We start from the raw sequence: 14,414 nt of genomic DNA on the forward strand, positions 1-14,414 counted from the left end.
CTGCAGTGTAATAATTACAGAAGTTTTATTAACCATTGTTCATTTTGATGAAGTATCGTAATGGCTGATTTTACACCTGACGTGATGGTGTCTGTGATGTTGAGCGACAGACCCAGGGACTACTGACCAGTGTTGTTTTTGGCAGCAAAATTTTGATTTTAGTTTTAGTCATAGTCTTTTGAATAGTTTTCGTATAGTTTTAGTCACATTTTAGTCGCCTGGAATGTCTTAGTTTTAGTCTAGTTTTAGTCGACTAAATATCATAAGATCTTAGTCGACTAAATCTACAGGTGATTTACAGTAGTCGACTAAAATGTATTTTGGCGGGCCTTGATGCCATCGTAATGACTGATTTTACACTTTTTTTTACACGCGTTGTGAGCTTGTAGATCAGCTATTTTCAGCATACAAACAATATTGTAAAATGACTTATACTGGATCTCTTGTCCACTAGTCCCTTCCTAACATTTTAGTCTAGTTTTTATTTGTTGACGAAATTGTCAGTATATTTAGTCTTAGTTGTAGTCATCACAGCTTAGTTTTTATTTAGTTTCCATTTAGTTTTCGTCAGTGAAAAAAGGTAGTCGTCGAACATTTTTTAGTCGACGAAAACAACACTGCCCAGGGACTGACCTGACATGATGGTGTCTGTGATGTTGAGGTTGTTGAGCGACAGACCCAGGGACTGGCGCGAGGATGACGAGGACGTGCTGGAGGTCTCGGACGGCGGCCGCGCCGTCTTGACGGGCGTGGTCATGGGCGTGGCGTTGCCGCTGGACTTGAGTTGGTCGTTCTCCGCCTTCAGCATCTCGATCTCGTTCTGTCAGGAGTTTCAAAAGAAGCAAGTTAGCCGGGAGGGAATGCATTCCTTTTTTTCCCCCTTTTTCTTTTTTAAAACAAGGTTTATTTTCAGTTTTCACATTAAACAAGGTTTATTTTCAGTTTTCACATTAACCCATTTAGACCCGACACTAGATTCTACCAAATGTATTTCACTGCATGTGAGGAAAAAGGCTCAGCAGAGACTATATACTGGTGTCATCGTTGGAACCAGGTGGTCTAACAACAAACACTGTAGTATGATGTGTCCCCTGACCTGCATTCGGTTCATGGCCTCTCGGATCTGGTCCAGATGGTGTGCAGAGCTCAGCGCCTCCAGCCGAATGTCCGTCAACTTGAGCTCCTTTTCCCGCAGTTCGTTCTTCAGCTGTAGGATGGTCTCCGCCTCGGCCTCCGTGCACTCGCAGAGACTGCAACCAGGGAGAGGGGGTCACTTCACAGGCTCGTCAAGTACACACACACACACATACAATTTGGAGAGAGCCATATTGTAAATCGGCAATTCCCAACCTGTGGGTGGCGAGGATATTACAAGTGGCAACCCAAATAATAAATGCAAAACACGAAGATTATATTGATAATACTTTTTTTTTTTAATGTCATGGTATTTTTCCTTTACAACCTTGAAAAATGCGGTTTTCATTATACCAATAAATAGGAACTTGAAGTACACCATGTTAGTGCCATTGATCCAAGCCGGAACACAATCAATCGATTGATCGTTACAATAAACATGCTCTGCAAAATGCTGACCAGTTAACATGTCAGCCGTTCGGCTGCTCCGTTAAATGGTCAGATGTGTTCTTCTAACTACATGATAAACTAGGAACAGTGCCCCTCGGGGCACAGGTCTCCACCAGGGCAGGTCAGGTTGTGGCCTCCTGGTGGCGCTATAGTAGGCCAATGTGAAAAGGGTGGCATTTCTTCTTACGCTTTTGATGGAAATTGGATGATTAGAGGCATTTTGTTTTGCAAAAATCCACCTGTTGGTGGCGCTATAACAGGCCAATGTGAAAAGGGTGGGATATATTCCTCAGCCTAGTAGGAAAGTCCGTGAAAGATTTCACGTGAATTGCATGCTCCGTTCATGATTTGAGTCTTTTTGTTCAAAACAGGCCAATCCTGCAAACTTTGAAAGCCAATGTTAGCCAATTAGGATGGAATATGAAATATCGGACAGATCCGGCTTGAACACATGACCATAGAGATATGTGTAACGATTTGCGGGAGTTTTGTACAGAATCTGTAGGAGTAATATCAAAAAATGTTTTTCAAAAGTCGGCCTCCTGGTGGCGCTATAACAGGCCGTTCTGGCAGAGGTTCATCGTTGGCATCCAGGGAGTGTGTGTGCAAAATGTGGCATCGACCGGGTTAACGGTGCCGGAGATTAGCTGTACACAGACGGACGGACACACACACGGACGGACGGACACACACACACACACTGAGTGCAAAACATACTCTCTCCCCATGCCTTCGGCCTGGTGGAGACCACTAATGTTAATTTGGGAAGTCAAAATAAAACTGACTGGTGGAAAACTGTTACCACTGTAAAACATGGAGGTGGGACAGTTTGTCACACGAGGATATTGGAGCAGGGACATTGAAAAAGGCGATATATATATATATATTTAGAGATTTAGAGTTCATCTGGCATACAAAGGTCTTCACAGGAAGATTAGATAGAGTGCATCTTTTCGTGGGGATAATGTTGAGGTATTTGAGCTAATTAAAGTACTATTATATGGTTCTGTAATCAATTTAAAATCCATCTGAAAGCATCCATTCCACACCTAACGCACTGCAACATTTTCCTTGGATCCAAATTAGACATGCTGTGCTTACTTTGATTATTCAGAACATAACTGACAGCTGTCAAACTCAGGCAATTCACAGTTCTATTTCTGACCAGAAACTGAGAACCTGACCTCGCACATCCCCGCACACTGCCCCTTAACCCATTCTGGGCGGGAACCCCTGTTAGTGTTTTAAGCATTATGTTATACTTTAGCTATTGAAAAATATCAGATCTACAAGCTCATAGCGCGGCACCGAGTGCCGCGGTATGAGCTTGTAGATCTGCTATTTTTTTTAATCGTGAAAATGTGCCTCACATCGTTGAATATATATTCTTTCAGAGCGAGCATTCTTAACTCAAATCTTTGCTTCTGGGGGGTGTCCCTGGAACAACATATTTTCAGATGGGGGTCGGCGGCCAAATACAGATAATTCTGGGGCTCTTTGACATTAAATAGTTTGAGAACCACTGACATTAGAAACATAGGGTTTTTTCCAGAAAACTGTCAGGGTTTAGAAGGTATTTGTAGAATCTTGTGTCAGGTCTAAATGGATTAAAGAATGTCCTGTCATCCGTCCTCCAAAGATACAGAGGAGGCCAAATCAGCTCTCCAGCGGGCACACAACACAGCAGCAGATGAGAATAGAACCAGATGGCAGATGGGGTCTCCATCAGCGGAGAGAAAAGGAAAGAAAATTGTCCGACCTCAGTGCTTGAGTGTAAGAATATGTGACCGGGTCTGGCAAATAGGACCTCATCTCGACCAGAGTAATTTTTCAGTTTTTTACAGATTATTAAAGTACAGAATGTAAGCTTTCATATGATGTATCATTCAATGAAATTGGAAAATATTTGAAGAAGATATGACCATTTTAAAATGATTGTGCCGTTTTACCCAAAGCTGAGAAAATCCCCTTTGAATGTTCACAACATTTCAACACCTAGAGCTGGCTAGCCTACTTTGACTTATAAATGTATACATTTCATTTGCCCAAATCAATAATCTGTTGGAATGAAAACCTTCTTCAACATTCAAACTGTGTTAATATGAAAAAAACGAAAATCACAAAAAAAGTTTATTTTAGATTTTCTGCCTTTTCATTATAGGCGAGATGAGGACCATTTTTGCTAGACCTGGTCACATTTGTACTTGAGTTAAAGAACTGGAATACTTGCTTTTTAGAAACACTTAAGTATTCAAAAGTGCATGCTTTGAAAAATATTGAATAATTCAAAAGTACAAATGCCAATGTTCTTCTGTTACTATAATTATGCATTTCTGTGTTGCAATTTAGAAATCACCCCCCAAAGATCATAATGTATTTTTTGCAATTTGGGGTTCCCCTTCCTAGTACAATGTAAAATACATAATACAATATCTGTCATTGAAATATTAGTGGAGTGAAAGCTTTTTTTCTTTTTTTAAATTAAGTTAATATTTACAGATAGTAAAATAGAATTAAGTACAGTTCTCAAGTAAATGAGCGTTGTGTGAGGAAAGAGCAACTGTTTCAGCTGACCACTACTTTCTGTAAACATAGATTCCCCATCATGCTTTGTGCTCCAGAGATCTGATACTTCTGACCTGGCGGTGAAAATAAATCCCAAACTGGCCACCAAACTGGCCCAAATCACATCAAAGTCACAGAAACACACCGCACTGCGGTGTTGGGTGAAACCAACCCTCAACGGCTTCTGACAGACATACTGGGTGGGGTTTTTCCTTACTGGGTGGGGTTTTTCCTTTTCTTTTACATGACTTGGGCGTGTTATAATGAAGTATAGACTCCAGCAGCCAGCTCGTAGCATGGCTCATAGGGATAGTAATAGTGGGAAAACGACCGGATTAAGGTTGGTGAGGGGTCCGTTAAAACGACCGGATTAAGGTTGGTGAGGGGTCCGTTAAAACGACCGGATTAAGGTTGGTGAGGGGTCCGTTAAAACGACCGGATTAAGGTTGGTGAGGGGTCCGTTAAAACGACCGGATTAAGGTTGGTGAGGGGTCCGTTAAAACGACCGGATTAAGGTTGGTGAGGGGTCCGTTAAAACGACCGGATTAAGGTTGGTGAGGGGTCCGTTAAAACGACCGGATTAAGGTTGGTGAGGGGTCCGTTAAAACGACCGGATTAAGGTTGGTGAGGGGTCCGTTAAAACGACCGGATTAAGGTAGGTGAGGGGTGCGTTAAAACGACCGGATTAAGGTAGGTGAGGGGTGCGTTAAAACGACCGGATTAAGGTAGGTGAGGGGTGCGTTAAAACGACCGGATTAAGGTAGGTGAGGGGTGCGTTAAAACGACCGGATTAAGGTTGGTGAGGGGTGCGTTAAAACGACCGGATTAAGGTTGGTGAGGGGTACGTTAAAACAACCGGATTAAGGTTGGTGAGGGGTACGTTAAAACGACCGGATTAAGGTAGGTGAGGGGTACGTTAAAACGACCGGATTAAGGTTGGTGAGGGGTCCGTTAAAACGACCGGATTAAGGTAGGTGAGGGGTCCGTTAAAACGACCGGATTAAGGTTGATGAGGGGTCCGTTAAAACGACCGGATTAAGGTTGGTGAGGGGTCTGTTTGTGGCTTTGTGTGGTGCCACTCAAAGTGACTACTGGGTTGGGCTTGCTGGATACATGTTCAAACCCCTAGTATGTCTGTCAGAAGCCGTTGAGGGGTGATTTCACCCGCGTGCCCACACTGCACGGCCCAAATCACATCAAAGTCACACAAACACTCCACACTGCATGACGCACACACTTTCCTGAAGCATGCCAGTTACCACCACACACACACACACACACTGCCCGTTACCGAGATCTGTGTATGTAGACCACATGACCGTTTTGCCTTTTCTTTGGCATCCAAATGGGGGAGGACTTGCTATCGCAAACGCACTTTCTACAGCGGGGGCAGGAGGGGAGACGTGTATGGGGTCGACGAACACAAGTGGGAGAAGAGAAATAAAATAAATAAAAGGTGAGGTGACAATTTGTGCTACAATCAAAAAAAGTTAAAAATAAAAAAAAGTGATGAAAGGTATGAGTGTGACTTGGGGGTTGCTGCTTCTGTGGTGACTCTGAGAGAGTCATTACCGATGAATGCTTGTGTGCTGTACCAGTGGTTCTCAAACATGTTCATGTCCCCCAAATCGATATATTTGGTGGACCACAATTTGAAAAGATTTTGCGCCATAAGGAGACTTGTTTAGAAAATAGCAGATAAACAACAAGCCGATAAATAACATAGGACTTAAGTGTTTAAACCGTTTCGTAATTTGGCTGGGGGACCCCCTTGGAACATCCACAAGGACCTCTGGCTGTCCCTGGACCCCACTTTGAGAACCAGTGCTACATACAGTACTGCCTGCATATGTACAGTATGTACAGTATCAGAGATTAAAATAGGGTGCATTTTGCATCCCAAAACGCAGTTTATATGTAGTTAAGGGACACAATAAAACAACAACCTCTGCATCCACGGGATGCACTACTGTACTGTTTTTTATTTTAGTTTATTTTGCTAGCTTTAGTTATAATAATCATTTCTTCTTCTGTTTTCTACATGAATATAACCACATTATAACCATATAAAATGAAATGGGAGTTAAATGCTGCAATTTGTAAAAGATGGCAAAATATGACTCCTAACGTCGTTGAAGTGGGACTCATAAAATGTCCCTGGGACTCATCTCTAAAAGACCATCCCTGCATCCTGGGACTCATTACATTGAAAACCTATTTACATCACTGCAGTATGTGTATCTGTGGGCAGATGAAGTGTTTGATCCAACTCACTCTGTGGCGGAGGGGGACGACCTCAGCATGGGGACGCTGCCCTGCCTGCTGGCGTGCTGAAGCTTGGGCGAGGACGGCAGCGAGTCGCTCATCTCCTCCATCTCGTCGTGCGACGACTGGGACTTGGTCTTCTTTTTGCTGAAAGCCTGCTTAAAGGAGCTGCGGAGCTGCAACGAACAGATATACAAGAGCTGATGTTAATATCGCCACCCCCGTCCCCACCCCGCCTCGCCGCTAAACGCAACTATAGGATGGGAGGTCACTTTCCCGAGACGTCATCATTTTCCCCATGACCACCACACATCCTGCCAGTGAGGCAGGAGGTTCACTCCATGCTGTTTCCAAGTAACGGTGGATGTCTAAGGTCAGTAGAAACAAGACATTAAAAGGGGAAGGAGGAAGGGTCAATTCTGACGGCGGCCATAAGCGTAGAAAATGAAGAATGCACGTGAAGGTGAAGCCCAGTGGCGTTTCCAGGAATTACATTTTGGGCAGGCAAGATGTGTTAATTGTCGTCTCCAGGCGCACAATCGTAGCACTAAAGGTTCTCAAAGAGATATACCTGCCAGACGAGTAGAATACAAAGGCTGAAAGGCATGCATTTACATTCCAATGGGTGATTGAGGGTCGCGCTCTACCGCAACGGCCAATCAGCTGTCCATTAATAGTTCTCAGGTCTTGTTTTTGTCCTCTCTTTTGAGAAATGAGAAATCATTGTATGGATTTTAGCCAGGCAGAAATGGATTTGGACAGGCGGACGCCTGTCCTCGCCTTATTGTAGATACGCCACTGTATTTTTTTTTTATTAAGGGCCTGCAGGAAACTAAGAACAAAACAGGCAGTCAAGATGGAGGAGGAGGAGAAGAGAGAGGAGGGGGGGGGGGGGTAGTTGTTTCCATGCCGACAGTTCCAGGAAGGGGTGGGAGGAGGAGGAGGGGTTGCGCTGAAGGGAAGAAGAGAAAGGGAGAGAGGAGAGGAGAGGATGAGTAACCACAGCCACACATGGTAGTTTGGGAACCCACTGACCTGTGCCGGTATGGAATCAGCCACCTGAAGGTACAGAACACACCCAGTGTTAAAGCACACGTACCGTACGACCACCACGAAGCACACCCAAACAGAAGCACACATACCGTATGCCCACCACGAAGCACACCCAAACAGAAGACCACACAAATGCATGCAGGCACCTTCTCAAGATCACAAAGGCTGTGCAGGTAGATCACATGACATGTCCCTAAAGAATATTTTATTTAAATATTAAAAAAAACTATTTTTGGCATCTGCCACTTGAATTAAGGTAACTTGATTGATTGACATCAAAAGGGCCTGTCAGCTCAAACCCAAAATGCAATGTTTTGTTTTCAAGATGTGCACAAAAACTGAAAATAGTTTAAATATGTACCCGAGGGGGCTTTGGAATAGCGGCGATGGCATTACATATAAGACAAATGCACTTGGAATGGGAAATAGAGCTGGAGAAATGGAATAGGTAGGATTCTTTTGTATTTAATGTAATGATGTAATATTTGTTTTTTCTGTGGGTAGATCTTGTTGAGCTGATCATTTTGAAAGTAGCTCTCAAGTCAAAAAAGTGTGGGCACCCCTGCTTTACCCCATCTGTCCACGCTACGGTATGCTTTATTTCAGCAGCAATGCATTGATTGATTGATTGGCATCATGTGGATGCATGATGGCACCCATCTGTGGTTTGTCCAAGTCTGGAAGTCAGTCGACCCCTGGCTGCACTTCTAGTTTTAAATCCTCGTTCACATTTCTTTTTGCACCACATGCCAGGAATTAAAAATGCTTAATCAGAGTAATCGATTTAGTCTATTCTTATTTATTAATTAATTAGTTTTCATGTCGATTTGCAGCTACACGTCTCTGTTATGCATGGTGTCTGTCTGTCTGTCTGTCTGTCTGTCTGTCTGTCTGTCTGTCTGTCTGTCTGTCTGTCTGTCTGTCTGTCTGTCTGTCTGTCTGTCTGTCTGTCTGTCTGTCTGTCTGTCTGTCTGTCTGTCTGTCTGTCTGTCCTTAACCCATTTTGACCTGAGATCAGATTCTAAAAATGTCTTCTACATCCTGACAGTTTTCTGAAAAAGCTATGTTTCTATGTCAGTCGTTCTTTGATTTTTCAAAAATAGCAGACCTACAAGCTCATAGCGCGCCACTCGGTGGCGCGCTATGAGCTTGTAGATCTGCTATTTTCCAATAGCTAAAGCATAACATAATGCTAACACCAAAAGGGGTTCCCGCCCAAAATGGGTTAAGACAGATGTGGACGCGACTGACCACAGCCAGTCCCGTTCCCTGCGTCGTCGCAACAACTCTTCCCAGAGTCTCATCCCACGTGGGAACAACAGCAGAATTTATTTATGCAGATGAATAATTAAACAGCCACTTAAATATATGGGCCTAATGTGTATTTATGAGCCTGGGTTTATAAGCTTCTTTGACTCACTTGGCATGCCTGGATTTGGCTGAATCCAATAACACTTTGCACCGTCGATGAAACTTTGACTTACTTACTTAGGCCTTTAAATTCCCTGAGGAACATAGGCCATTGATGATTTTCCTCCATCCCCTTCGGTCTTGTGCCCTCCGCTCCAGTTGTTGCCATGACAGCCCTAGTTGCGCCTTCATCTCCTGCTCTGTGGTTCTTCTCCAGGTGGCTCTAGGCCTTCCTCTCTTCCTCTTGCCTTGCGGGTTCCATGTTAATGCATGTTTTGTGATTGATCTGTTGTGTCTACGCAGTGTGTGTCCTATCCATGTCCATTTCCTCCTCCTGATTTGTGTTTCAATTGTGTCTTGTGAAGTGAGGTCCCACAGGTTGGCATTGGAAATGGTGTTGGGCCAGTAGACTCCTAGGAGGCGTCGGAGGCAGCGGTTGAAGAATGTCTGTATTTTGTTGAGTATGTTGGTAGTTATCTTCCAGGTTTCAGAACTGTATAGTAGGGTGGATTTGACGTTTGAGTTGAAGATTTGCAGTTTGGTCTTGTGTGATATGTTTTTTGCTTTCCAGATTTTATTTAAGATGTTGAATGTGATCCTTGCTTTTCCGATTCTGGCACGGACATCCTCCTCCGTTCCTCCGTCCACAGCAATTATGCTTCCTAGATACGTAAAGCTGTCTACCTCTTCTAGTTGATTTTGGTCCATCGTTATTGGGGAGTTGTTTTTATTGTTGATTCTCATTACTTTTGTTTTTGATGCGTTGATTTTGAGCCCAAGCGAAGCAGCTGCTTTCTCAAGCTTGAATGACTTTTCCTGCATATGTTGGTGCGTGTGTGATAGGAGTGCTAGATCATCAGCAAAATCCAGGTCTTCCAGCTGTTCGGTCAGGCTCCACTGTATACCGGTTCTGCTATTGCTAGTTGTTTGCGTCATGATCCAGTCAATACAGAGGATGAACAGAAAGGGCGAGAGCATGCATCCCTGCCGAACCCCAGTCAGGACCTCAAAGGCCTCTGATAGGCACCCTTCATGGAGGACACGACATTGCATCCCCCGGTAGGTGTTCTTGATGATGTTAATCAGTTTTGGGGGAATGCCATAGTGTGCCATCAGTCTCCACAGCATCTCCCGATCCACGCTGTCAAAAGCTTTTTCAAAATCTATGAAATTTACATAGACAGGAGAGTTCCATTCTATAGACTGTTCAATGATTACCCTGAGTGTGGCTATTTGGTCTGCACAGGATCTGTTATTCCTGAAGCCAGCCTGGTTTTCCCTCAGTTTACCATCAACTGTCTTTTGAAGTCTCTCCAGTAGGATACGGTTGAGCACCTTCCCTGGAGTTGAAAGCAGCATTATGCCTCTGTAGTTTTTACACTCCCTGAGGTCTCCTTTTTTGGGAATCTTAACAATGATGCCATCTCTCCAATCTGATGGGACATTTTCTTCCTCCCAGATGGTTTGCATGAGATGGTAAAGCATGTTGGTGGAAGTTTCAATGTCTGTCTTGAGGGCTTCAGCGGGAATCTCGTCTGGCCCCTCTGCCTTACCTCCTTTCAGGGCCTTGATGGCCTTCTTAATTTCTGTCTTGGTGGGGGGGTTGCAGTTTATCTCCAACAGGTTTGTGGCTGGTGGGATATCTGCTGTCTGTTGGGGGGGTGGTCTGTTGAGCAGTGTTCTAAAGTGTTCTGTCCACCTCTTCAGTTGGTCTTCTTTAGTTGTGAGTAGTGTACCTTGTGTGTTTTTAATGTGTGTTTGTGACTGTTGAAACTTGCCTATGAGTTTTTTTGTGGTCATGTAAAGTTCTTTGAGGTTGTTTTTACCTGCTGCCTCCTCTGCCTGTTGTGCCAGATCCTCAATATACTTCTTTTTGTCCCTTCTGACACTTTTCTTCACTTCTTTGTTTACTGCTTCATATTCTTTCTGTGCTTGGGCCTTTGTTGCTCTGGTTTTACTCCTGTTTAATACCTCCTTCCTTTCCCTTCTCTCCCCCACTTTTTTGTATGTGTCCATAGAAAGCCACGGTTTGTTCTTTGCCTTCCTTTTCCCTACCACTTCCTCACATGTCTCTTTCCATATGGTTTTCAAACTAGTCCATTTATCCTCCACTGATGTAGGGGTTTCCTGGTTTTGCAGATCTTGTAGTGCTTGGAACCGGTTGTGTAGTGTGACTTTGTAGAGTTCTGTTGTGCCTATATCCTGAAATTGCTGTATGTTGAATTTGGCTCTTCCTTCACTATGTGTTGTGCGTTTTAATTTCAACTGGATTTTTGCTGTAACTAGGTGATGGTCAGATCCAGCGTCAGCTCCCCTTTTAACTCTGACATCCAACAAAGAGCGCCTAAACTTGTGGCTAATGCAGATGTGGTCAATCTGGTTTTCTGTTACATGGTCAGCAGACACCCAGGTTGCTTTATGAACATCCTTGTGTTGGAAAATTGACCCCCCAATGACTAAGCTGTTGTCTGCACAGGCTGCTGCAAATCGTTCTCCGTTTTCATTCATGGTTCCTAGTCCTTGTCTTCCCATGTTTTGTTCATAGCCAATGTTGTTTCCTCCTATCTTTGCATTCATGTCTCCCATCAGAATCATGATGTCTTTTCCTTTTTTGGTCTCAAGTATGTGATATAGTTGGTTGTAAAAGTGTTCCTTGATTTCATCATCTGCATCGTTTGTGGGAGCGTAGCATTGTACTACCTGGAGGTTTATTTTCTTATGTGTAGTTTGGAATTTGGCTGTTATAATCCGTGAGTTGACGGGTTCCCAGCTGATGAGGGCCCTCTGAGCTTCTGTGGAAAGCATGAATGCAACACCCTCTGTATGTGTTGCCGAGTCTTCTGGGTGTCCAGAGTACAGTATGGATTCTCCGCTTGCCAACCTGACCTGCCCTGACTGGAGCCATCTGGTTTCGCACAGCCCAAGGAGAGAAAGTCTGTACCTCCTCATCTCCTCCGCTATTATTGCCGTCTTTCCGGCTGCATACATAGTTCTCACGTTCCATGTAGCAATGTTGGTGGGTCGTCTAGGGGTCAGAAGCTTCGAACGCACTGTCTCCTTGCGGTTTTCCATGTACGTCGTCATTTTATCTTCAGTGTAGGGCACTGAAGATGCTTCCTTTCCAAGACGTTGGGGTTTGAAGTTTATCATCAATGTTTCTGTAGCGAGGTTTTTTTTACAGGTTCGGGTTGCTAGCCCAAAGCCCAACCTTCCACCATTTCTGGCTTCCGGTGTTTGGAGTCGGTTTGTTAGTCCCCTTCCCCTAACCTATTGTCCTCCAGGCAATGGATTACAGTCTCATACCACGTGAGACCAGACAGGTTTTGGGTCGTGTACAGCTGTCCCGGCGCGCCAAGCCCAACCAACTCCAGCTACTGTGTAATGAAAGCTGCAGCTAAGGCAAGCATTTCATACCAGCAGCACGAAAGATGAAACTTTGAGGGGGGGGGCATACTGCAGCCCTACTGCCAGAGACGTGCAGAGAGTGTTAGAGGGGCAGGGGCTGAAATCCCCTAAGAGGGCACTTTTGGACAAAAATAGCAGATCTACAAGCTCACAACGCGTCGCACTGCGACGCGTTGAGAGCTTGTAGATCAGCTATTTTCGTGGGCGCAACCCAGCACTGTTTAGCTAGTGGAGATGCGGTGTGTAACGACATGGATTTCAAAACAAATTTGTTCAACGCAAAATACTGTGTTCAAGTTCAGGAGACTTCGGGAAAAAAAGCAATTCTCCTCAATGCTGCCTTCCGGCATGGCATGGAAAGGAGGAGTGGCATTTGCATTTCTTCCACCATAGTAAAGGGCACCATACAAAGGCAGTTGTTTTACAGATGGGTAAAAGGGCAGGGGCTGAAGCCCCCTTTAATGTCTATGTGTGCACGTCCCTGTCTACCAGAGCCTGGAAACCTATGTTCCCTTTGAGTGTGGAATGGAACAGCTGATATGCTATTATGCTTGGCTCAAAGGAAAAAAGACAGGATATTTAAATTCCACTTGTGCAGTTGAACCAAAGGTTAGCAAGAGAGGGAAAGAGGGAGAGAGATAAGGCTTTGGATTATTCCTTAGTTGCACCCAGCAGTGGATCGTACGTGTGCATTATTTCCAAAGGCTGTTGGACATTATAATTATTAGAGTTTTAGTACAAAGCAGTCAGAGAAGTACAGCTTATATACTTTGTCGTTTGAAAGGTGTCGTTTTCTGAAAAGAATAATGCATAATCTGAAGCGTTCTCTGGCAATGCAACCTGTCCCAGCAAGCACGGTCAGGACCTGGACAAATTAGTGACGTCTTGATTGGGGCCAGATCAAGTCGAACCAAGAGAATATCACCTGATTTCAACCAACATACATTCTGCCCAATAAGACGGATGTCCCTGGATTAATCAGAGAGCGTCAGATCGAGGCCAGATCAACTTAACGTCATATCATAACTGGTCAGATCTGGCCCAGAATAAGCTATATTATTTCAACTGGTGAAGACGTAAAGATCATCCCCATATGGGCTGTGATCTGGCCTAGTCCTGAACGTAAAGATCATCCCCATATGGGCTGTGATCTGGCCTAGTCCTGAACGTAAAGATCATCCCCATATGGGCTGTGATCTGGCCTAGACCTGAACGTAAAGATCATCCCCATATGGGCTGTGATCTGGCCTAGACCTGAACGTAAAGATCATCCCCATATGGGCTGTGATCTGGCCTAGTCCTGAACGTCACCGGAGTCACCGGAGGACGTCCGTCCTCAGTGCTGCCCTGCATGGACTTACCCAGCTCTTCTTCTTCTTCTTCTTGTCCTCGGCATCTTTTCCCAGGCTGCTCATGCTGGAATGGCTGGCCGCACTGTTGATGCTGGACATGCTTTCCGAGGAGTGCTGTCGTCTTATCCGCAGATCTGGAAACCAGAGGTCGTCAGAGTTACAAATGGATAAACTGACTGTGTGTGTGTGTCATACACTGACACCACGCTAGACAGGAACGCCCAAAAACGTCACATCCGGGGTAAGAATTTACCCCGGAATTTTCTATGGCTGCCAATGCAACTTGGTCCAATCCTGAATCACATACGGACAAACATCTATGCCGATGCTATCTAACTTGCGGAGGTAGCGTGCCTTGTCCACGGGCAACAGATCTTTCAACGTATGGCATTGCAAATACGTTTGATAATCGCTACTCTGCTCAATATTGTTTTGAAAATGCCGCAAATTGCATTGCAGTGAACGAGCGAAAATCACAACTTCCCCCGTTTGTGGGCGGAGTCACAGTTTGAGGCGCTGTTTACGCGCCGTGGTGTCAGTGTATGGTCCGTCTCTTTCTACCTCTGTCTGTCTCTCTCGTTCTCTCGTCATTCAATTCCCGCAGGGTGTAAAATAAAGAATTAATAAAACACATTCACTGGGCCAGCCCTACTATTCAACACATCTGACTGTTAACAGTCCTCTGCCACATCCTAGACGTTGTTGCTGTGTGTCTGTTGTTTTGGCTCGTCTTCTATTCATTAGTTTACTGTGACTTTTTGAACTATGACTATAAACTGG

At 44.5% G+C, this 14,414-nt stretch overlaps 1 protein-coding gene across 1 annotated transcript in view; it reads right to left on the reverse strand.

The window, feature by feature from the left end:
• nav3 (neuron navigator 3) overlaps window positions 1-14,414 on the reverse strand; it is a 503,241-nt gene that overhangs the window by 14,737 nt on the left and 474,090 nt on the right. The window contains exons 29-34 of the mRNA XM_079494499.1: window positions 13,644-13,768; window positions 7,450-7,473; window positions 6,424-6,590; window positions 5,441-5,527; window positions 1,097-1,250; window positions 634-820 (exon numbers count right to left, since the gene is read on the reverse strand). Of these exons, the coding sequence (XP_079350625.1) occupies window positions 634-820; window positions 1,097-1,250; window positions 5,441-5,527; window positions 6,424-6,590; window positions 7,450-7,473; window positions 13,644-13,768 (744 nt within the window). The remainder of the gene's footprint in view (window positions 1-633; window positions 821-1,096; window positions 1,251-5,440; window positions 5,528-6,423; window positions 6,591-7,449; window positions 7,474-13,643; window positions 13,769-14,414) is intronic.

Source organism: Electrona antarctica, assembly GCF_951216825.1.
Source record: "Electrona antarctica genome assembly, chromosome: 23".
NCBI classification, from domain to species: Eukaryota; Metazoa; Chordata; class Actinopteri; order Myctophiformes; family Myctophidae; genus Electrona; species Electrona antarctica.